The sequence below is a fragment of the Varroa destructor genome, unplaced genomic scaffold (assembly GCF_002443255.2).
Source record: "Varroa destructor unplaced genomic scaffold, Vdes_3.0 BEIS01000004.1, whole genome shotgun sequence".
NCBI classification, from domain to species: Eukaryota; Metazoa; Arthropoda; class Arachnida; order Mesostigmata; family Varroidae; genus Varroa; species Varroa destructor.
The window spans coordinates 26,183,914-26,208,626 of record NW_019211457.1 but is presented as its reverse complement, the minus strand read 5'-3'; the positions used below and the strand labels follow the sequence as shown (position 1 = coordinate 26,208,626).

At 41.6% G+C, this 24,713-nt stretch overlaps 1 protein-coding gene across 17 annotated transcripts in view; it reads right to left on the bottom strand.

Moving 5' to 3' along the window:
- The window catches only part of LOC111249503 (uncharacterized), a 44,796-nt gene extending 20,298 nt beyond the window's left edge, over positions 1–24,498 (bottom strand). Inside the window, exons 1-7 of one of the 17 annotated variants that reach the window (XM_086986642.1) lie at positions 13,207–14,167; positions 12,085–12,880; positions 10,820–10,942; positions 7,149–7,222; positions 6,726–6,834; positions 2,512–2,803; positions 2,148–2,280 (exon numbers count right to left, since the gene is read on the bottom strand). In XM_086986642.1, coding sequence (XP_086842768.1) covers positions 2,148–2,280; positions 2,512–2,563 — 185 coding nt within the window. In that variant the 5' untranslated portion in view covers positions 2,564–2,803; positions 6,726–6,834; positions 7,149–7,222; ... (1 more) ...; positions 12,085–12,880; positions 13,207–14,167. The other 16 variants (XR_015326094.1, XM_086986643.1, XM_086986648.1 and 13 more) reach the window with 16 other exon arrangements.
- Between the last annotated feature and the right edge of the window lie 215 nt (positions 24,499–24,713).

The following is a 24,713-nucleotide window of genomic DNA, read 5'->3' as shown; positions in this document are numbered from 1 at the left end:
TTGAGAGTTTAGATATTAGATTTTTTTATGTATGACATCAATAGCAAGATACCTTAAGAACTTCAAGCGTCACCGGAAGTTCGAAAAGGTCGCACAACCTTCCGACAGCAGAGCAAAAAAAAATGACGCTTCTTTTTTTAGTAAACGCGATAAAAAGGTCACGCGATAGGAGAAAGTTACGTTTTTCCTGTACAGCCCCTTTCATATGACGTGTTTGAATTTCCCGTAGCTTCTACAAGGAAGGTCACAGCCGTAGGTTGCTGACAGGTACTACGTACGTTTAGAGCAGCTATTTCCTTTATAGCTGGTTATGGAATCGTTTGTTGTTCATTACATGCAGTTTATAAACATACGCCACATTTCTTATCATTACGATCGCAGCTGTTAGCGCTGCAATTATAATTCTAAGTGATCCCCCTACTTTATCCTAAAGGATGAATAATTAATCTCACGAGGGCCAATTTATACTTATCTATATAACGACCAAACGTATTTTCCCGCTAGCTCCGAAGGGAACTGTACCTGTCCACTAATACGATACGCAGACCTTCGATCCTAAGTAACTTCATCTTGCACTTTTTAGCTCAAAGCAGCTCACCGGCTACGACCCATATTGAAAGGGGAGGAACCGATTTAAATCCAAGCTATAGTTTAAATTATTTAAATTCAACTCTATAGTTAGAAAATGAAAATTAAAGCGAAAGGACCACAGAATTAACAAAGCGAAACTCGTAGTTATATGGAGAAAGGAGTACAACGGGATTTTACAAAGAGGTTCACTTTATGTCGTGATCCCGACTAATAGGATTTTGTTTTGACAGTATGCCCTTGACGATGCTTCACGCCTACGTGGATATTAAGAACGCGACTTGCTGACCTTTAAGGGGACACACTATTCAAGCAAGAATACATTTAATCATGATATGTTTCCGTATGGCTGCATAACTGCGCAAAGTTTTTGTCCAGTCGAAACGATTTCGCTGTAGTGGAAGTCTTCGAAGCTGTCATTTTTTTGCAAACAAATATTTGAAAAGACCTTGTATTCGACACATCTTATGAGTGATGAAGTGATCAGGAAGTACAGTCTTACTTCACGTTGTGTATTCTTGCCAAAACAAAATCTAAGCAGTTGTAACAATAAATATATGAATATTTTCGTAATGTGTTCAAAAAGTCTTCATATATGCATGAATGATACAGCAGATCTTCGGGCCTTACTCTAATTAGCTTCACTCTTCCTATCGTAAGAGTTTTTAAAGCTGATGTCATTTTAGACGTTGAACTTAGTTTTCGTGCGCTTCAATTACCGGCGTAGCTTGCTGGTTTCATTGGTTCAACATTGTTTTTGCTTGTCGTCATAAACCTAAACCGTATACTTAGTTTGAAATAGTATAGACAGAGAGCAGGACATGTACTTTGTCGCCTCTAGCCTTCTTATCCGACAATCAGTCCCTTATAATAATGATGATTTCACGAGTGTCTACACAGGACTGTGATGCTCTCCGTTACTTAGGTTTGCTAGTAAATAAATCTAACTGAGTCCTAACAAAGAAAGACTGGTGTTTCAATTGATTATCAGCAGTTCCTTTCATAATAGGCCTCGGTACCTCTGTTCAGCAATGCCTCAAGTACCCACCAGAGTAAAAGCTCAATACGAAGCACCTGCAAGGATCGAGTATGAGACGGGATTACGAGATATATCGCTTTCATTGTTGCTATTCAGATAGTCTATGCCTAAATTTCAAATCAAAGCGATCTGGAGTGCTTCAGTAGCGCTACGATATATAGATAGACACGTTACTACGTTTTTGAGCTTACAGGAGAGACAATTGGTTTGGTATATATTAATGGAAAGATCTACTATTTACGATGGCAGTTATGTCCGTCCATTAGCACGTTCCACAAAACAACCAAGCACGACCATGCATTTAAGCTAAAGCTGTAAAGAATCACCTAGGTCTGTTTAGCCTGGAGCATGTGGCCCGGCCAACTCAAATGGTGAGGGCCATGTCAGAATAGGCCGATTTCCCTAATTTGTACCTGTTCGACAGATATCACAGTCGTTTATATGTAGCGTTTAATGGATATATTCTGATACAATTGCTGACAAGTTAAATCTTAGTAACTATTATTACCATGATACTTACTGCCGAATTGTGTCTTCTTGATAATTCGTAGTCTTCTTTAGACAGGTGTTCTCCTCACGAAGTTGAGTGAGTTGCTCGGCACTTGGTTCACGCTCCAGCATTACGCCTGTGTCCGTGACGAATGAGCCATTAACTGAAAAGATACTTGTCATAAACGATTTATCGCTAAAAGTGTATTTTTTTGGTTACGCTCAAATGTGCGATGCTATTGAATGTACAGGTACTTTGCCTAGGCATTCAACAGGTTTAGTATTCACACATAAAGCTTACAGTGTGTCTCATTCCCCTGAAGCCTGTGCTGATTTTTTCTCATTTATGCCTGCGCCGTCACTTCATTTCTATTTAGCTGCAGTGTAGTACCTACAATTATTAAGATGAGCGCTCTGGTTAGACTGCGAGGACCAAATGTTGCCCATATCAGCATCGGATCCCTTAAAGAGGCCATCCTTTCGCCCCTAGAGGCCGCATTCGGCTCAACTTTGCATCCTGTTGGATTCCCACTTTTAAGCAATACGCGCCAGAGTCAGCACGTCGTACAGTATTGGCAGATCTAAAACGGCGGGGATTGATGTATGGCACCATCCTTATGTCTCGACAATAATGTTCAATGGCTTACTCCAAGATTACAGCGGGGTCAGATCGCGCTGCAGGAAATTCTGAAATACACAGTCGCAAAAAAGCACATCAGAACAAATTCTCCTTGTTGGGTACTTAGTATGACGTTGAGCGATATTCAAATTAATTTTCCTATTCTTTTTTTATTGTTATTTGTCTTTGCTCAGTATGGTATTGAATCGTTCGTATCATCTACCGTGGTCACGGCTTTTCCAAACATTGCCAACAGGCATCATAGAGAGATTTGTGTAATGTACTATTACAACGGTAAATAAACGGTCGTTCTTCAAGAAGGATTTCCGAAAGTGCAGAATCAATTGTATCGTATTGCTGACACTCATATTCAGATCTGCTCTAATTGTTTATAGTTATTAACAGCCCACCCTAGACATCTGCTAGAAGTGAAATGTCCTATTTCCGCCATTTGTGTACGCCTCTGGAAACTGAAAAAAGAAATTACACCTGAAATTGCTTCTGGCTGTAAGCAAAAGCAGGTACTTATTGTAACAGCTTGAATAGGTCTAGAACTGCGACACTACGAAGGACATCATTGGCTCTTCTCGAATTCGGCTGAAGCTACCACCAGTGTACTTATTTTCAAGATACATATGTACACAAAAACACCTTATCCAATCGATGGTCTCTATAGGTCTGATAAAGAAATCAATCCGCGCATGTTATAACGCGTCAGCCTGGCTAACTTCAGCTACGAGTCTAGCTGAGACCTCGGTTGGCGACCGAGTCGAATGCGAAAGGATGTATCTATCGATTCACCTGTTGTTTCCTTAGTTTACGTGTGAAAGACTGCACAAAACAAACACTTTTTTGGCATTAACGAATTACTTTATTAGGTAATATAGCCAGACCTGGGCGATCCAAACTCAAAAACGTTACCCTACGACCGTACGCGGTTTTAAACTTGTGCATTTACCGGAATATAAAACTGCCACGCTGATATATTATCGTACTTTCACACAAGATATAGATGGTATATATATATATATAGAATGGCAAGGTCCAATTTCTATTAGATTGTAGATGTTTTGGATTTGTCTTGCAGTTGCTGATCCGCTTAACCGCGTGTATTTATCCGCCGTTCGCAGAAAGCTCAAAGGAATTTTAGGATAAGTATACATTTGCCTTATTTAGGTGCTGATTACAGGGGGTTAATTGTGCCTCGATACTTTTGACTAATCATGCGACCCCGTTGAATAGGGTAGATGGTGATCCGTTGGCGAACGATCGGTGGTAATCGCTCTGAGAAAAATGTCACTGAATCTTATTCTTCTGTCTAGCCATCAGTGTTGGGACCTCTAATAGCTGGTTGTTTCGTATCGCATTGAAATGTACTCGTGGTTACGGTAGGCCGTTAGTGAATAAGCTCCTACAAGGCTGTCGGCCTGATCCATGTACGCAGATAAAACTTTACGGATTCCGGGAAAAGCAGTAACAGTCTGAATAACTATTATATGATTATAGTTAGCGTTAAAAGTGCGCCAAATTGCAGTTCTAGAATGTTGTTCTCTATCGTCGTTGATTTGAGTTTTGGATAGATAAATTTACTTGACACAAGTTGGGGAGATTTTGTTGCGTACGAACTGTTTAAAACTGCCCTTAGGGCCTGATAATGGCATAAGAAAAAAAAGGTTTTTCAGAAAGGAGATAACGAGCATTGCACTATTACAAAGCGACGCCGTGAAAAAGGAAATGCTGACCTAAACGAGTTATATGGAATCGATGAGCTGCTCAGAGTTCAGTGGCCTCAATTTCAAATATATACATACACAATGTCTAATTGAAGAGTGTATGTTAAACAGAATTGTGCTTGTACAGGTAAGTTTTCTCTCGTAGACTTCCGTTATGATTACCTAAAGCAGTTACGGGCAGACCATGGTCAGTAATACATCTCGTGTGTCTGTCCAAGCTTAGATAAGTGAGTTCAAAGCTTGCTATATAGAGAAGTTTAAAGCTCATGGGTTTAAAGGATGCAGTGTGTCGTACGGAACAAGTGCATCCTTAACAAAAGCGATGCGCGAAACGTATGAAATAGGATCAGAGACGAGGTATTATCTGTAAGGCTACACTGCATCGAATTGAGTAGCGTACCTTTTCAAGTGATGCTGCATAATTCAGATAGGCCATCAATAATCGGAAATATGACGTGTTTTGCAACAAAGAACTGTTCCTGCTGCTAGAATAGGCTAAATAGTTGATTTTTATTTTTCTCTTCTATGGCCATCCGTATCAAAGAGCCTTGTCTGTAAACTCTGACCATTTTTGAAAATTTCTTAAGACGTAAACTATATATATATATATATATATATATATATATATATATATATATATATATACACATACGTAATATAGGGTCATATTATAAAACAGAGTATTTAATTAAAAAATCCCTACTGCAAGGATATTTGCCACCTTAGTGTACACGTGCTATCCTGTGGAATAGGTACGAGTGGGCTAAGAAAATAGAAAACATTATAAAGCACGAATTATACTGATTCAACGAAAAACTTAACGACATAGTTCAGTATCGTATTGTTCTAGATTGCAATTGTTCCGGGGTTGTTCAGGCACACTGTCTACATTTGAGATTCGAGTTGACTTATTGGCTAAAAACTCGTACAAAACAAGCTCATTAATATCTAAAACATTACCGTCATACACGAACGAATCACCATGACTCAAGATTGAATTGTTGCTGTAAAATGCGAGGGGTTCTCAGGCCTAGGACCTGACCGACTGTGTCGGTGCCATCGACATCGACGCCTCTTGGCAGAATGAAGCAATAGCAGCGTCCTCAAATTTTACAACGCATGTAGAGCATCACGTAAAAAAAAAGCTTATAAAAGACGTTTTCTGAGAATATTCTAACCGACCAAAGAACGCAAGCACGCTTTATTACAGGCTATTGAAACTAGATATTCGAGACTCTGTTCTGTGGTCTAATCATGATGAAAGTCCTTTTTAAGGCAGAGCACGTACTCAAAGAGTGGTCGAACACCAAACTTGTTGTGCTTGTTAGATGTCCTGCGCAGTTCCTTAGAAAAAAACGTACATCGAGAAGGTACTGCGTTTGGAGGCAGATCCGAAGTCGGCGTATCAGAAAATGGTACCCCAGTTGCTGACAAACGAAAAGATGCCATGTTCAGTAATCTTGACTAAATAAGAATCCACCATACATTTTCGTTCGCCACACTGTCTGTGGAATTGGAAGGAACACGCTTAGCGTTAACTTGGGAATAAATAAATAGGAAAATGTTGATCCACACATAAAAGCTTCTTGAACCCGTGCGGAAATGATCGATTGTCCTTTTTTGCTAACCTCGAATGAAGAGCAATTTAATTTGGCGAATTAAAGCTACCTCAAGTCAATACGCGCCCTTGAATCATATACTTACCTGTGCATGTCGATATCACGTATTTCTACGATGATTTGTTGTTGAGATGACACTAACATCTGTTATCTTACATAAGATCTGGCTAAATTCGAATTTCTGCTGTTTCTACGACAAGAGAGACAACCTCGTCTCAGATATACATTGCTCAGTGTTATCCATTAACTCGCCGATATGGCTCACAGATTAACAGGCGCAGGCAATCTACAATTAAAATGAGGAGCCGCTGCGATTGTGATCAATGCTTATATACCAAACTTTATATAATATATATATATATACGTATTAACTAAGCAGTAGATGAGCGTTTTGCTTCCACGCCTATTATTTCTATTCGCATCTAATTTATCATTGCTGCCGTTAGTACTATAAGTGTACCTATATAGTTGTATTGTAACTATAGGATCTGATCGCTAAGGTCATGTGCTACCAAAATCCGAGATAAGCCGAAGATCCCCGCAAAGTTACCCTCCGCCCAACGAATTCCGTTTTCCCCCGCACATTATCGCTCTTCGATTCTTAATAATATCGCTAACAATTTAGCTGTCAGGTTTACCTATTGTTATTTGGTCGTTGGTCGTACAAACAACGTCCAGCTTTTTGCTTTCTTGTTGTGACGGCATTTGGTCCCTTTTCCCTGACGTAGCGCTAGCGTACAAAAGCACCTGAAAAACTTCGCTTTATATTTATAGGGTTTCTCTCTAACAACGGTTCTGATTCGTTCTTATCTTGCCTTCCTTGGATAAATATTCATGAAGGATAGCACAGGCATAACTAAAAACGCATTAGACAGCCAGCACACGTGGGTAACTAATGGGTTAAGCAATCATCTAGAAAAGCTACTAAGTGCTATTCGATAATATGAGACGGTTTTTTACGTAAATGTGTTTTGCGCCTTTCCCTGTTAAGCGAGCGCCGGCGAGATGGCCGCGTTGCCTTATCTGTCGTTCTGCTGTCAGACGCTGTTGGATAAACGTACCGGCAGCCGGAACCGTCTTCTGTTTAATTGGGCTTGCAGGAGACATTATTCGCATAAACGACAATGGCGCCACCCTGCAACAAGAAAACCTCGGAGTATCAGGCAACAGTAGCAGGATGCTCGCTGTCTTCTCACCCTTATCACCCCTTATCCCGGTACCCTATCGCGTTGAATGTTTCCGCGCATCAGATCGGCATCCGAAGGTGTTTAGCATAGCGCTCGAATGAACGAGGGAGCGAGCAAGCCCTGCTAAGTGAAGCTAACAAAAGACAAGGCGCGAAAGTGGATTTAGAAAAGCAACTTCGTCGCTAACTAGTTAAAAGCGACTTTTAATAAATGAGTCGGCCATTCGTGTGTCCAGGCAAGCAGGACTGGATAATCAAACAAAAACAGACAAATAACACAAAGAAGTGCTGCGCGAACACTAGAAAAATATCGAAAGACAGCCACGACTGGTGGAAGGACAAAAGAAAATTTAGGAAAAGGAGCGCAAGCCTATTTTATGGCTCTGGCAATGGTGGGACACTACTGTTGCGTTGCTGGATGCGCTGGGACAGGATTCGACGCCAGCGACTTGGTCGATGCTCTAGCATGAATAAAGAAAACGCCGACTGCGATAGCGAAAAGGGTGGCAGAACATTGAAGTCACAAATAAACGCACGAGGTATAGCAAGTCTCCGATCGACGAACGATAGATAGATAGATCCGAAATGATAAGAGATAGACAGACAGGGTAGCAACGGCTTCGTCGATTGTAGCGACGCCTGTAGCGGCGTTCGCATGCACTGCTGGACTTGTCGTAGATGTGGAACCGTTGAATAGACAAACGTCGCTGTGACAGGCGGATAAACAATGGAAGAACAGCCAGCAGCGACGGGAGCGGCGACTCGATACAGAAATGTACAAGTGTAGGGGTGTGTGTGTGTGTCTGAGCATTTATAATAAGTGTATAGTTGTAAAAAGGGCAAAATAACGGTGCTATTCATAGTCAACGATAACAACAGCCCGGGTATAGTTAGAGTGGTTCGCAAAGTTAATAGCTAGCTGGCAAAGCAACTTCGCTCGCTGTTAACCCTCATGGTCGACGTGGTGGCCATAGACCTATTCGTATGTAAATGCATATATGAACGGGGTGGTGTCGGTAGATTTCAACATTGATGGTGCCCAACCTAGATATGTTGCACCATTAGATATAATGCAAGCCGTTTTCAAAGTCTCAACTAGCCGAACACAACTGGAAGGGGTATGCCAAGAAAGTTAAAATATGAAAGAGAAGTTATTGGCTAGGAAGTTACGGAAAAGTATAATGCGTAATGCTGAAAACAGGACAAGTCTATAAAAGAGGGATCCCTATTGATTGTGTTTTTTGGTCATTGATCTAACACAGATGAAGCCATTCCGTCGTATTGTAAGACGCTAGTTTCGACGGCTGGTTCCGTTGCATATGATTGATATACTACAGACGGTAAAAAACTAGTTATTTGTCGTTATCGTTATTTTAACAACATTTGGCAAGCAATTGTTGGCGACGGTGATTAAAACAAAGCCATCGGATCCTATAATGAAACGGACTATATTCTGCTATAAATTGAAGTTGTTTTGAAATGTCACAGCACTTCTGTGCTTGTTGTCGACGCCGCAATGTTGGGAACGTATTTCGGCTGACAACTCTACTAAAGGGCGGCCCCACATTCAGGACATAATAACATTAAGTTGTGAGTGTCGTTAAACAGAAGTACACGCAGATCAAATCGTTTATATAATGATGACTTATATATTATCGAAGTAATTCTCTGTTAAGTTTATAAGTGGCTGTGTTTCTATTTCGTAATGTAGATTTTGTCAATCAATACTTCAGTAGTAATAGTCCGGCATCACTTTAAAATTTATGTGGAAACTTTATTTAGTTCGCTCGAATCAGTGCGACGAAACGTTCTTTTGGTAATACATTAGCATATCAATATATCTTGTCAACCATAACCTTGTCTAGACTAATCACGTTATACCGCTGGGTAATCCCGGATTATCAATCCGATTAGTAAAAGTTCTAAGCTAAACGCCAAGTTAAAAGTCGAGTACCGCTCAGCAACTCATAAATCGTTTATACATTTATAATATGTGTTATACATCTTTAAAACCAAAGTACTTCCTTTATATACTTGCAAGGTGTTCATTAATTGCTTATGGGTTATGAAGCGATTTTCTCGCTTCTGAAATATTGACGTATGATTAGAGGGTAACTCGTCATTTTCTTAGACATTGAGACTTTTTTTTTTTTTTCAAAAATAGCTGGTAATTCTAAAGGCTTTCTCGTATTCAAGGGCCGGTGTGGCCAACAAAGGGGCTACCCGTAAAGCGTTTGTTAATACTGGACCTAAGCTGTTATTTGTTTCGAATGCAGGAATATCAACTTTACTGTGCTTGATCCGGGCTTTCGTAGCCACAGTTGCTTGGGATCGCTTCTTAGCCATCTTCTCTCGTAGTTATCATCAGCTTCCTTCAGTTTTCTTAAGAAGAGTGTGAATATCATCATCGTAGTACTGGGTACTTTTTATGGGCGCGTTGAAGCAGGTCGTGACGTTTGCTGGTTGCCATATTCCAAAGCCGACACCAGCACTCTTGGAAACCTGGAACTCTGAATCGGTCCTCTGCAGCGTCGATGAGCTGACCTCGGATGTTGGATGTTGGAAATCACCCATCAAAAATAGACCCAAAGTGGGGGGTGGATCATATTTTGGCCACATTACGAAAGAGCTAAAACGTCCAATGGAATATCCGTTTTTAGGTATTTTAGATTATTTAAATATGATGAAAATGTTTGATGAATAGCTGTCACCGAATACTGTCGCTGATTACGTTCGTGATAAAACGTTTCGCGGTCAAAAAAACTTTTCATATTGATGAACCTCATACGTTTTATACTCAAACCTATATATATATATATATATATATATATAGGTTTGAGTAAAATTAAATGGACGGAAATTAATTTAGCGCGATTGTTGAAAGTAAGTCTACCAGTATTGTCGCTGAAGACCCTTCTATTCTGTGGCCTAAGCAAGCTCGTCACAATTCATTCATTTTAAGAAAGTATCACTTAAAGCCCAATAATAATTTCACGCGAAAAAGTCAGTCAATCATTAAGGAAACACTATCTTTTTTAAAGAAGATCACTGATTCAGATGATTCCTTGTTCATATTTACCGTAAAATTAGACAGATTAAATATTATCATTCGTCTACAATAGGCCCCCTTGGAGTTCGGCTGGTCAGTGTAATGAGTTTATTATTATAGCTATCATATAACTGTATTGGATGATTCCCGGCCGAGATTGAGAAAGAACGGCGACGATGTACGCCCCGTTCTCCGAAATGGACTTAGTCACAGTGAAGCCTTATAATTAGCATTGTAGTTCTGCATGATTTTGATATAAATAATTATCCTTGGTAAATTATAATCTATGATCGTGATTATCTGCTGTGAGAATACTGTTTTGTCCGAATGGTACGTTATGGCCATGAAATCAACAAAATCTCTTTTCACAGACAACTTGATAAGAATTACATGTAGTACAACGAATGCGATGCTTTAATTTTACAGAGTACGTACACGTATACGGGCCCAATCTAAACTAAGTTATGCTCGGGGATCACTAGTTTCTTTCAACTGACCTGTACAATCGCCGGCGTCCGATTTCGTATGGGTCCAAAGCGGGGATTTTGCCCACACGAGCCTGCTGCTAAATTTTGCTTCGGATAATTCCGCCGGTTTTGGGCCTAGACCACCCCGTGTTTCTAAATGAAATCGTCAAACACATCACCACTGAGCTACTGCTAATACAGAAGAAAATCCGTATGATAACTATCTGAGTGGGGGGATGTACTTCAACTCCGCATGTAGTAAAGGGAATAGTTGCTTACTAGACATAGAAAGATGAACTACCCAGGAAAGTTACTGCACGCGAAGGGTCAGCTTCGAGTTTTTCGAACATCATAGATGTTATTTCTCACACGGGATCTAACATTTTTCAACTATTTTACCATATTATGTACGTGCTACGGTATATACAAACGTGTGTAATTAAATGACGACACACAGTATGCGTCGTCCTGCAGAAACACAAATTCCAATACGTTCTTTTTTACGTTTTGCCAATACGTTTGGTTCGCATAAAGAGAATTACTTCGCGAAATTTCTATACTAAGAGCTTTATTCGTGCTGCGACTGCCAGAACCGGTATCCCCTCAGACGAAAAACACCGACGGCTCTTTCGTTGTCGCTGCGCGTTCTTTTTATCATTGTTCAAAAGATAGCACCATAGAGACAACTATTGTTCTTAGTAATCTTTGCTATTGCCGTTTGCTAATATTCTTTAGAAAGGACAAAAACTCGTATAAGGCGAATCAAAATCAGTCGGCATAGAGCTAATAGGATGCAATCATTTTGACTTAAAATCGTTATGTTTTTACTCTAACACGAGACTTCGACCACAGATGGTCAAAAAGTTTAATTTCAGACTAAACGTTATTAGCTTTTAATTCCCTCTTTTTATCGACTTTTTTTTTTTCTCGATTTATTACTATACGGTTGACCTTCAGACACGGACATTATATCTATTCCCAGTATCTAATACATTTGCATTTAACACATGACCTGTCCAGGATTCATAGGCAGATATACCTCTGTTAAATCTAATGCGGGCTTTTACCCCTTGTGGCAGCATCGGCGTGAAGTCCACCTCCACGAAAATTATGTGGCTGTTCCCGCAAGTAGAAGGAGGCGATACCCCAGCTATAGATAGACTTTATCGTTAGTGTACGGGTCTATGACTGATCTCTTGTATTATATAGGTGCTTAATTTTCTCGACTTCCAAGTATGTATTATCTCATGCAGCTAATTCTATAGGCTTTGGAAGCCTTACGAAGGTTTACTTACTCCCTGTTTCAGTAGGCATGGATCCTTGTATTCCAAGAAGAACTATTCTTTTTTTTTTTCGCTACATGACGCTAATATTGCTTCCAACGTGATCCTATTTGTAGTCCTTGCTCAAAAGTATGATTTTGTCTAAAGAACAGGCATGTATACAGGAGTTTCTGTTATGCAGCTCGCCGATATCCATCAAATCACCAATGCATTTTGCCGCTGTATTCAGATACTGCACACATTTTGCTCGCACTCTTATTGCTAATGTTATTTGTTGCACATCCGTTGCAAATAGTTCTCCCGTTGACCTCGTTTGCACTTTTGTCACTATTACATTAGGTAATGCATTTTTTTCGTTTGTTTAATTTGGCCATCTTTGACTACCGTTCTATGATTAATTCTATAGATTACATCTTTGTCTTAAATGATCATCAGTCGTGGGACTATATTTTTCACAGAGAATTCTTCCGTTTCTATTCTAATGTTATACGTTACTATTCAAACAACATTTAAAGATCTATTCGTTCCCCACTGCAAGTCGTGGGTTGTCACGCACATATTCCGCGAGGTGCTCGAAGCATTACCTAACCTACAAAACGAGATGAACTAACAGCTGCGGCGGCAGCAGCAGCGGCGGCGGCGGCGGCGGCGGCGCCACTAGTACTCACAAGCACGCCAAATACTTCCACCATTGCCACCGTTCAGGCCCGTTACAGTTATCCAAGCGGCATTTTCGATGGTGGACTTTTGCAGCAAACGGCCTGTTCTCTGTCTGTACGGTCTTGCAAGGTTCCACTGCTGCAATCCACTAACGCACATACAAGGACATAATTCGAAATCACTGCTATCCGTAGACTACGCAGCAAAGCTTAGTCAGATCTAGCCAACAAGTCACCCAGTTCGATGCAGGAGGGGGATATGCTTGCATGGTATCGTTATAGAAAATAAAATCACTTTACTAAGTTACTAATAACTTTTTTCAGTTTTTTTTTTTAGTTTGCCTCTTCCCCCCAGCGTGATATCAATGCTAATTAACGAATTCCTCACTTTGTAGGCGTATTTCTGATAAGGAACCGAAGCCAATGGCCAATAGTCAGACCGCTAAATCACCGAGAGCGCATCTTGGTCACCCACCTTAGTTGAGCTCAGTTTCGTGCCTTACAGATTGGATTAGTCATAGCAATAGGCAGCACTAACGGCAACAGCTCTGAGACAAAACCTCAGATCTGCTAAAGCCACAACTGGAGCACACAATCTTATGTCGTGAAGGCGGCTGAATGTTTGTCTGTGGGCTCGCGCACCTTCCGCCGTCCGGCCGCCTGACCGACCAGTCATTCGGGACCATTGACATGAGAGAGGGCTTTTACCATCACAAGTCGGTGAGAGTTTTGCCAGCGCATTCATTGCCGAACCGGCACTTCTACAAAGAGAAAAACGCCAGCGCGAAGAAAAGGCAACGGTGAGACGAAGCACAAGAGGCAACGACGACTTACAGCTGCATAGGACCAGACGACGGGACGGTGCCGGTCTGACTACGACGGCTGGTCACCATCAGCAGTGAGAAAAAAACATAAACTATTCGAGCAGTAACAGTCTGTCGCGAATCGAGTATCCTCCGACACACTGCTGCTACTAGAAGTCATAGTAGTAATGATGCCGAACTGGGTACGATGGTCGTTCGAGGAGTCTGCAAACCGAGTAAAGCAGCTGGGTCCAGATATTGTCATGCTGTTAGCCGCGGATGAAGCCGCGACTATTTGGCGCAGCTACCGCCACGGGGTCGTCGCGGCCAGAGTGGGCCAAGCCCAGTGAGCGGCGGCGGCGGCGGGGTCCTTGAATAGCCGAGGATCGTCGCTACAAAACCACCGGCGTTCAACAAGTCACGCTTACGTGTACTTGCTTCGGCGGCAGCCAACGCAGCGGCCGCGTACTTGGTGCTACTACAGCGTCCCAGTGATGTCTTTGCTGCCAATACGAACAACAATGATGCGAGAAAAGGGTGAACGCCATTTCGGCATCAACTCCATAGCCCTGAGAACGCTTCGGGACAGCTTGGAACGTTTAGATACGTATGCATAGCTATAACATATTACTATGTCTATGCGACTACAGATAATATCACCGTGTCTATAATACAACGGCGATACCCTTTACTCTATAAGAGCTGTGGCTTACGATAACGCAGTCATGTTCCCCACTCTTATAATAGTTCCGGGACTGGTGATTGTGTCGTAACGTTTCACTGGTCTTATAGACGACTTGGTACCGCCGTTATCGCGAACGCTGTTTGTACCATATAAGTCTTCATAAGCTGGATAGTTCTGGAACGCGTTCCTGTGTCCAGCGTCAGTTGCTTTACGTTCCAAGAAACCGGTACGGGGCCGGATGCTTGCTTTTTTGCAAAGGAGCGTAATCAGTATCCGGCATCCAGTCGTCGCCGCAAAAATATAAAGCGTCAAGAAGTCGTTCTTTGTTGCCTGACACAGTAGCGAAATTGCTATTTCCCGAGGATGTCCGCAAGCAAATAATCATCGCTAAAGAGTGGTTTCAAGAGAGGTAGGCACGGAGATTGGACATGAAAGCAGAGAAGAGGCTAACGGCAACTAGAGATAGTTATAACTGTTAACTGGAGAAGGCAGAACAAAATAAAAGCAGTTTCTTTTGGCGAACTGGATTGGCACATGAACACGTAAGAACTGAAATAAATATTCACGTATATATTTTGGAGGTGTTAAATACTGCGGTCGTGACGAAATGCCTAGGCTCGAAGTTGTTGGTGATTTTTTAGCATACGGATGCTAACTTACGGTAAGAAAACATAGTTCCTTGCGGCAAATAGCTATAACGAACCGCAACTTGCAATAAATCTACTGCTTATCTAACTTAGCTCAGCCGTTCAGTAAACTACGCATCGTCGGTATTAATTCTCTTTCAATAGTTCTAGGTTTATTTTAATTTGCTAGAGCTAAGAAGGCTGGACAAAGCTTGCTCCTAATACGCCTACAACTCTTATTACAAAACGGTGGTGGCAACGCGTTTGCCTACTAAATAGCAGAACGTATAATCTCGTCATCAATACCGTCAGAGTACGTCGCTAACGCGAATCTAGCAACATCCTGTATCTCCTAGTTTCACGGTTCCTCCGGCAGCCATTTACATCTAAATTCACTACTATCGATATTTACCTAATGTAAAATATGATTGGAAACATCCACACATTTCGAAATACCGCACCGACCGACCGACCGACCGAATCATTTTTTAACACCGAATCCGCGAAGCGTCAGGAACCTTGTGGCGCAGCAAGTGATTATGACGGTCGCTATTCAGCATCGACAGCACTCAAAGACAAAACGGCTCGTCTCATTAAATATCGTTCCGTTTACGTCGACCACGGGCAAATAAATGCAGTTTGTCGATCGAAATAACGGTAATCATAGAGGAATAACACTTCTGTTACGATAACGTAATTTTTAGCCGTAACGATACGTCGTTTATCCACTGACGACAGCTTTACATCGTGGATTGTCATAGAGCATTGCTATTATATATAACCATAACAATATATGTTGTTACAGTTACAAAAGGAAACAATAAACAGCTGTTAGTTTAACTACCCTCCTACAGTTTGCGGGATACGTAAATAATGCAGAAAAACAACCAGGGATAGGAATGTAATTGCTCGTCAATTTTAACTAGCCAACGATTTGTTCTTACAGCTTATCATCCTATAGCCGACCGTAACCAGGGGAACTAGAGGAAGTGAACCCTTGGTGGAATACCACAAAAGTAATTATTAAGACTTGTTCCCATGGTAAATGTAGCTGAAGGCGCTAAACAAAATAACAAATTCATATATTTACAGTGGATTCTGTTAGTTTGTGTTTTCGTACTGCTATGGGTCACTTCAGTGGAAGGGTAAGTTCGTCAAAACCTGTTCCACGTAATATACGTACATATTTATGTCCAATTATAGCCATAGGCACACATTGGAAACTAGGAAAAAGAACGGCACTATACATCGCTCGCCCAGTACCTATCTGGGTCCTTCCTGATGTGCACTTCTTCCCAACCCAGCACAGTCACACCAGTGGCAATGATGTGTGCCTTACTAATGGATAGTTGTCATTTGCTCGCGTGGCTTTCTTCGGCCTTACAGGTACATAGATATTCATACAACTAAAATTTACTATTTATCGCTAGTCGGTGGATTTCGCTTGAGAAATTAGGTAATCGTCAGTAGTTAATGCTGTTGCTTCTGCTGCAAACTAGAAATCTAGATGATCCGTCGAGGTCCGTCTGTGGGGAACACGAGTTTGCGTTTCGATGAAAGGCTCAGGCAGACATGTCATTGATTATTAAGACTGTATCTTAGCAGGCAAGGATGAGTTGGCCTCTATGAGACATACCGCAGTGTGTGAGTTAAGACGAAAATAAAAATTTGCTACACAGCTGGAAGAAAAGTAGGGAGAATTATAGGGCTTAGAATGGAAATGCTTCAGGACTATAATCGTGCTATGAAAAGTTATGATGCTACTATTGGCTTGATAGAAATTAACAGACGGGAAAGTGAAAAGACCGATAAAAACTGTCAACAGTTTTGATCTGCCCCTTTCAGGGCAACGGCAAACAGTAAACGCTGTCATTTTGTCGTGCCCACACAACGTTCACTTTTTATTATTTGCTATACACCGCACCTCGAAAATTTCGAATTTATGCTCAAGTAAGCTATATTATATAATGCCAATCTTGGCAAATAAGACGCTCGATTGGGAATAGTCGGGGTAACGGACAATCGCAGGTTGAAGAGTTCAACGCGCGGAATATTTTATGAAGATATTCACTGCCGGCTAAGCCAGTACGCATTATTTGCGCGCCTGTGTGTTGAATGTCTTGTGATATGATGCGATATGTGATATTTAGTAAGTATGGATTCGTAAGGTTGAAATAGTTGCCGTCTCTGTGTCCCTATAATGATCATGTGGGTGAAACTGGAGGGTAACCTTACGCTATACATGTTAGGGAACGTTTCCTTTGACAGCAATCGAATGGCTTAAAATCACTAGCTAGAAGTGCGGCATAAATGTCTGGGCTGCGTTCGAGCTAACTATAGATAAACACTGAATAGTTTTTAAAGTATATACAGAGGCGTCCGAATACGGCTTTTACAAAGACACTGAAAATCTGCTATATCATCATATGTATAGGTAACAACATAAGATGTTAATTATAAAAAACAAGCACTATAAACGGGATATACATTGTACCAATACTGGCAAGTTTATTGCTTGCTGTTGGTAACTTGAAAGTACTGTATGTAATGAAGAAATATCATTCGATCAGTATTAACTAATATGTGTTTTGTTAGTTAGATCAGACTTATTATAGGTTGTCAGACCTTATCTGCCAGCCGAATAGCGTCAAGCGATATATATAGTTAAACTCGGCATCACACACAAAAAAACAACGTTTTTTCATAGAGCTTCCATAAAACAATACATAGCTTTTCCATTAAATCTCACCGGCAAACTTTCTAGTTCTAAAAAAACATCCGAGAAAAAATACCATAGCATTAATGCAAAAAGGTTAGTACATTATTTCGAAAACTACCATATAATATGCTCTATCAAAAGATAGCTAGCTTTATGGTTTTCTACTTTTTTTTTTTGTCCTGATGCTATCATATTAATGATACATACTTAACGGTCACAACTTCGGTGTGAACTCTTCAATGTTCTAAGGAACTCACGGATATTTAGGTATCGGAAAAAGATGCTAGTTTAAATGCATTATTTACGCAACGCTGTTATTTACGCTTAGACAAAACCAATAGGACGTTCAGAATTATTCACTACAACAATGGCAATTTATCTTGGTATTATGGTATCGATGATCTAGGACGGAACTCGTTTTATCCGAGACAATTAGTGACTGCCCGTCTGATAGCCCGAGACTATGAAATTATTTCTACAGACGACGCTTTTTGTGTAAGAGCGTTTGGTTTAGTAAACTTTTGTTGTTGGAGCTTGTTTTCCTAAACGAGCCGTTAAAGAAAAAAATTTCTATGATATTCTCAAAGGACAATAGCATACATCAGCACTTCGTAGAGCGCGCCAATCTTAAACGAGGAAGTACACGCGATGCTGAGGGTAACATTGAAGTAGCGAAGCTCCTGAGTGCATTCTGGTATGATTCAGACGACAACGACGTCTATCTTCCGTAAGAGCTCCTATTCGAGCCTTTATGTTAGCTGCTTAGTGCCCAATTCCCGTTCAACTTATATAAGCTTACTGCTCTACCTAGAAGCGGCGAAGGTAAACTGAGCAATCGTGTTCCTAAATAGCACATCTGTGGACCTGTTTCGTTTCCGCATTTAGTCCAACGAAAACCACTTATGTAAACCTAGGATTTGCTTTTACAGTTACCATGCACGATAACAATTATCCTGCAAAAAATGTAGCTTTTTTTAAACGCCAAAAACTAAACAACCTCTATGCCAATTCCTCGATTCTTGCTTAAACACTCTCGGTTCTATTGTTTTTACCTCGTTCAATTTCTCATTCGTTCCCTTCCATTCGTTTGTTAATACTTCTAACGCCTGCTCTCTACAAAAATCTAAAGTTTTACTCATTTATTACGATTTGGATCGGTGCGGCGGATCCAATGCAACTGTGGCAAATAGATGCGGCCTTTTTCAGTGACAACAAAGCAGACGATCCTCGCTATATATGAACGGAAGGGCAAAGCTTTGACCTTCTAGCCCCTGAACAAACAACGACATCGGCTCAGGGCAAAAAGAAAGAGCCACGAAACCAATTGCCTACAAACATTTTAAACACAAACGCTCTCCAGTCAATGGTAGGTCGATTACATCAGTGGCAAGATACTTCCAGGTCTTAAATCTTCTGACTCTTCCGGTCTGATCTAGACGACAGGGCAACAGTAAAGGATCCAACAATGCTTCGTTGGTAACGATGTTAATAGTTACTTCGTCTTGTCCGCGTACCCTCGGCAAAAATGTACAAATTCATTCCCCAGCAGCCACTCAGCCGAAGGCTTTTGTCTGTGCCGCTATCGTAAGTCGCTACCCTTCCTCTCGATATAAATATACCCTTTGCGCTTTCCCTTTTTTTTTTCCTTTTCCATTATCTATCTCCCACTGTCGGAGTCGTAACAGCCCTTCATAATAGACGGAGTTTGCGGGCGCATGCCGCTACCTCTGAGTTCTTCCCACGACATCGCTCACACTTAGATGAATAGCAATTAAAAAAATTCCTTATCTTCGTTTTTCAGATGTCCGAATTGTATCGACAGTTACTGGTGCCTTCCACAGACGATGTCGGAACTTAGAGAGAATCCAGGGGGCCGTGAGAAGCAAGTAGAAAGGGCAAGTTGACAGCGAAAGCTGTTTTTGCCCCTATTGTTGTGCTGTGTCCTTTGTCTTTATTTTGTTCCATGGAATACAATCAATAGCAGAAGCATGTGTAATACGGGTGCATGCAACTGTGACCCGTAGGACCCGTAATAATACAAGCAGAAATTGTAAAGCCCTATACGCTGGTAATTTCTGTAAAGCTTCCATAACGCAGCACCTAATCACGCATTGATGCCCATGTCTTCTGAGTAAGACATCCAGTAGACCGGCAAAGGCGTTTAGTGAGGGCTACTGATAACTCTATCGCTCTCATATAAGGCTCACCCAGATCTTCTCCATCCATTCTTTCTATTGATTTCCAGGTCCTTCCTGTGTTAAGGCCCTGTTTTTCCACTTATATATCCTTTAATGTAGCAATGAATGTAGCCCATTTGGTCACCCCATTCGTTACTTTTTCTCGTTGTAGAATGCATGCCTTACCCCGCGGCGGCGTTCGTTCAGACAGCGTTTGACCTGATAAAGTCCCGGACAGAGCATCGATTCGATCGTAGTACATCCAATCCAATAAGAACAATCCAGAACAATAAAAGTAATGATAGACGACATTGCGGCTGCTATTACTGATGACTATCCAGGCAACAGCGGCAATGCTTGTTGTCACTCACCGCCGTACGGAAGGTATTTGCGGAACGCAAAAACACTTCAAATAGCGAGGAGATAATGGTTCAACAAGGAGAAAAAGGGGAAATGAACTTACAGACGCTTACAAATTACATGGTTCCACTGAATCGAACAGGCGCCGGGCAAGATCAGGGAATTCGAGGACGTCCGTGCGTTTGAGACCAATCGAGCAAGTCATCAGCCGCTGGTGACCCGAGGCGAGAGTTAGCCAGTATGTCGAGTTACGATAAGCGCAGTAAAAAATTTCAACGATCTTTTCGGCTTCCCATATCATCCTGCAAATGGAACGCCGAAAGAGCACGCGTCACGTATGTAAATGGACACACCACGCACTTCACTGAACGTTGAATCGAGCACGCCTTCAAGATATATACACGGTCCGGGTACCGGGATCAATTGAAGCAGGGGGTGCAATGACGTCCGCTAAGAATTATTAATCGCAGTTGTTACGGTCATCTTCAACCGAGCGGAAAGGTCCAAGAGGCAGAGAAACGGGAGAATCCGGTGGAATAGAAATCTACTAATTAACAGATAAAGTTTACGTAGAGCATTCGGAAGAATACCCGAATCATTTGGGACTTTAACAGAGAATCATGTCGTTTATGCATTCATTGTACGAACTAGGTATGAAGATAAACATTAAACGGGTACTATTTTTACGGTATGTCAACTGTCATATGGTTTTTGTTTAAGAAATATACGTTAAGGCGTGACGCAGCCATTGGACCGGACCTGGAAAACGTAAAGTGGAATGAGCTGGGAGTAACCTCAGAAAAACTAAGAATGACAAACCTGAATATCGGAGCAATATTCATCTGTATCTTATCTCACCAGACGCATACAAGAGAGAAAGGTTGAGTTTATTAAGTTTTGCTATTATTTCAATTTAATTTCTCTTTGTTGGTAATGAATAGTTGTATAGCCCGGTAATTAAAGATATCGGAAGCGAACGTAATGGTATGAATATCGGAAACGCATAAGTTTCTGCCATATGGTAGACTATTTGATTCGCTTTAATTCTACGCAGGCTTTTTTAAAATAAAAATTACACAGCGTTTCTCGTCATTGAATCCGGTTCTCTGCTTGGCATCAGAGCTCACGGTCGTAATTTTTTTCTTTATTTAAAAGTTTATAATTACCTTAACATCGATAAAACGCTCCAAACTACTAGCTAAGATAAAATCAAAGGAAACCAGTTATGTTTTTACAGAAACAGATTCTTACAAACTATTTGATATTAGCAGATCCGATCTATTCAAGTACGTCTTCGCCCCCTATAGGGTATTCGCAACTTCTGACGCAGTTCTTTCTGCTGCTTAGGCGAAGCCGTTTATCTCGCCTTTATATTACTTACTCTATTAAGCTATTCCATTCGACGTTTTGCTACACAGGCTAAACGTTATCCAATATCACTAAGCCTAATAGCCGGATATAGTTGCTCTGGCCGGGAAGAGGAGGCGTTCCGATTGAAAATACGAAGCTTGTACTCCCTGGAGGCCTACGAAACTCGTGCATAATTGCTAGCAGTAACCCAGTTGGTTCCAGCGTCGATAGTCTGGACAGCGACGCCGGATTCATACAAACACCTGAAGACTGTGAGATACAACGCGTAACTCCTTTTCCCTCGGATTGTTCCCGTAATCGGTCGCTTCTGTGTCTCTGCCCCGTTCTCAGCATTATAGAGCTGCAATATTGAACGATCAAAGGCGATGACTTCTCCCCATAGTCACAGGACACAGGGTATCTGTGACGTTCTACGGAGGTTCGTTTTAATGAACTCGGAAGAAGAACTTAGCCAATCGTCGGGTGAGACTTAAGAAATGGAAAAACTAAAGGCAGTAATTACTTATTCATAATAGGTAACTAATACAATTAATAATAAATAACTACTATCTAATAGCAATTACTGCGCCGCATTAGAACTGTTTGGCTTACCTTTTTTTCTTAGATGAGGTACGTGAGAAAAGGACAAAGACAACAAATATAATCGAAACAAGTACATGGTTGGTATTGTTCGCTCGTATCTGGCTGTGTACAGATACAAGCGGGTATTCCCAACCACTAGCTTGAAATTCGGCGCTTGTATCTATGATTAAGCCCAAGCGCGTGGAACAAGCGTAAGGATTAAGGTTAGGGCTATTTGCGAACGGCTGTGAGAGGGTCTCGTGAAGGAAGGATACAATTTTTTTCTCAGTCCATGGGAGCTAGGGTATTTATTTTAATTTATCTCGCGACCTTATTGTATCAGCTCAACCTAACGTGACAATTTCCATTAGACGGAACAGTTAAGAGATGGCCAACCCTTTAGCACTTTTGTAATCGTTTAGTTTATATGGCGGGTTACGTTAGGAAACAGAACAAAACGCGATAACAATAACAGATTGCTATAGCTTAATAAGGTGCATTATTTTAAAAAAATCGAAATAAAAAATTACCATGAGCAAAGTTGATCTAAGCTACAGACACTAATATATGGCCGACACCAGCTCAATTGTCGTAGTAACAATATTACTGCATATGTATAGATACTTGCTTCTCGTTTGACTTATATGTCAGGTGTGATTACCCCTCGTTAACCACGTTACTTGTTCAATACGTTACGTCAGCCACACAGGGAGCCGGTCGACTGATCATCCTGGCGTTTCGTGTTAATCATAAGCTGATTAGTCTAGTGTACGTACTAATCGCGCCCTCGTACTAGTTGTCATTTTGTACTGTAGTACACAGTGGATGGATCCTAGAACGGATGTGGCATGGACGATGTCGACAATGTAAGCAATGGATAGGACTGGGTGGCACTTGGCCTGTTGATTCATCCAATCCATCTCAGTGTAATCCAACTAGCCTATGCTATTTTGCGTAGATGGTTTAGCTGAACATACAAGACAGCACTTATGAGAGCCCAAAACTAAACATCTGCGAAGCTTTTGCCGGGAGCCAGTGATTGTGCGTCAAATCTATGGGGCATGCTGGGACGTCTACTGTGATGGAAGTCAAATTCTTCGTTCGTTCGGGATCCGGCTAGATTCCTTCTATTCCGATATCACTCGTTATGTTTGAAGGGTAGTAGGCAAAAAGGTTGTATAGCTAGGATAGACCCTGACGCGCCTCTTACGCCGTAAGTACAATAAACAAGAGCTACGGCATACTAAATCTCTTATGGCTTCCTAACACACAATACCTGTCTACAACTCGATGCCGCAAAGAAAGTGCATATTGTGGTAGTTGATGCATAAGCGTCCCTTAAGTTTGTCCTGAAGAAAGTACCCTGACGGTTCAGGCGGGTGGAGATATGGAGATGGATAAACTAGGCCCTGGTCGGTCGATCGGTACACATTATTATCTTAAACCGACCTATCGTCCCTAGTAGAAAAACCTTATTCTAACGTGACACTGTTCAACAGGAGCCATCATACGCTCGTCTGTCAGACGACCCGAACAAGCTTTAAGATTCAGAACACACATGTCCATAAACATAAATGACTACAGGAATGGCTACAGGACTACGGCTTACAATGTGTGCCAAGCAAACCATTCCCTAGACAAGTGCACGTTATTACCAGCGTAATATCTTTGGCTTAGCCAACGTTACATAAAACGGACGTCGTTACCCTTACTTAACGGGAACTCGTTCTATCACACGAGGATCTTTTCAGAAGCATTGCATGTTACACATTATTGCACAACTCAATAGAGCCGAACCGAAATGAGAATGCATGGGTACTTACCAGGAGTTTTAGCGGACGTCTTAACAAAAACAGTAACACTAGCTTTTTCTGTGTCATAGACACATAGCCTTATAACGGTTTGATGGTCCCATTAATAGCAGTTAACCGAACGCGGCCCGCACGCATGCTGGACGACGTTTCCCTGAGTCTATCTTTCGTCTCTGACTTCTATCCTCGTGAAGCCACCCATCTATTTCACTGATCTCACAACAATTGCGTAGCCACCCAGCACGGCTGCTATTACTATTGCCTTTTGGATATGTCCCGACGGTCTCGCGGGAAGTCAAAGGGCAGACGGAGCGATTGGTTAACCGGAAACTAAAGTATTCAAGCTAAAACGTTTTGAATATATATTGCAGAAGGGGTAATAGCAAACGGAGCAGCTTTTCGACCAAATAGCCGCTCGTACCTCGTGAAAAGTAGCACCTCAGCAATTCACTATAACCAATACCTCACCTGCTGCTCCGGTCGCCAACGCTCGACGCCCTCGCTCTTTCTGTATCTCCTGTGAGGAAAGCGTCCCAGCGCGCGATCTCCGATATCCAGCTCTATTTGTCTACGGTGTCTCTGTTCCCTTTTTCTCTCTGTTCGTTGCGCTCTACGGACTGTTGTGGAAACCGTGTCGTCATGGAGATGCGCGATGATGGGAGGGTGGCCGCAGCTTAAGCGTTATTACACAGCCATCACGATCGGCGCTGCTAGCATCGGTAACTGATGGCCACTGCAGCTGGAAAGCGCTAGTAAGCGAGTCGGCTAAATGAGCTAAGCACTACTGAGTGGGTTTTTTGATGAGTGCCAAGTGTTTTTCAGTAGCGTCGCTTACTTTGGCTTACGTCACTCGGTACGCCTCACGAGGT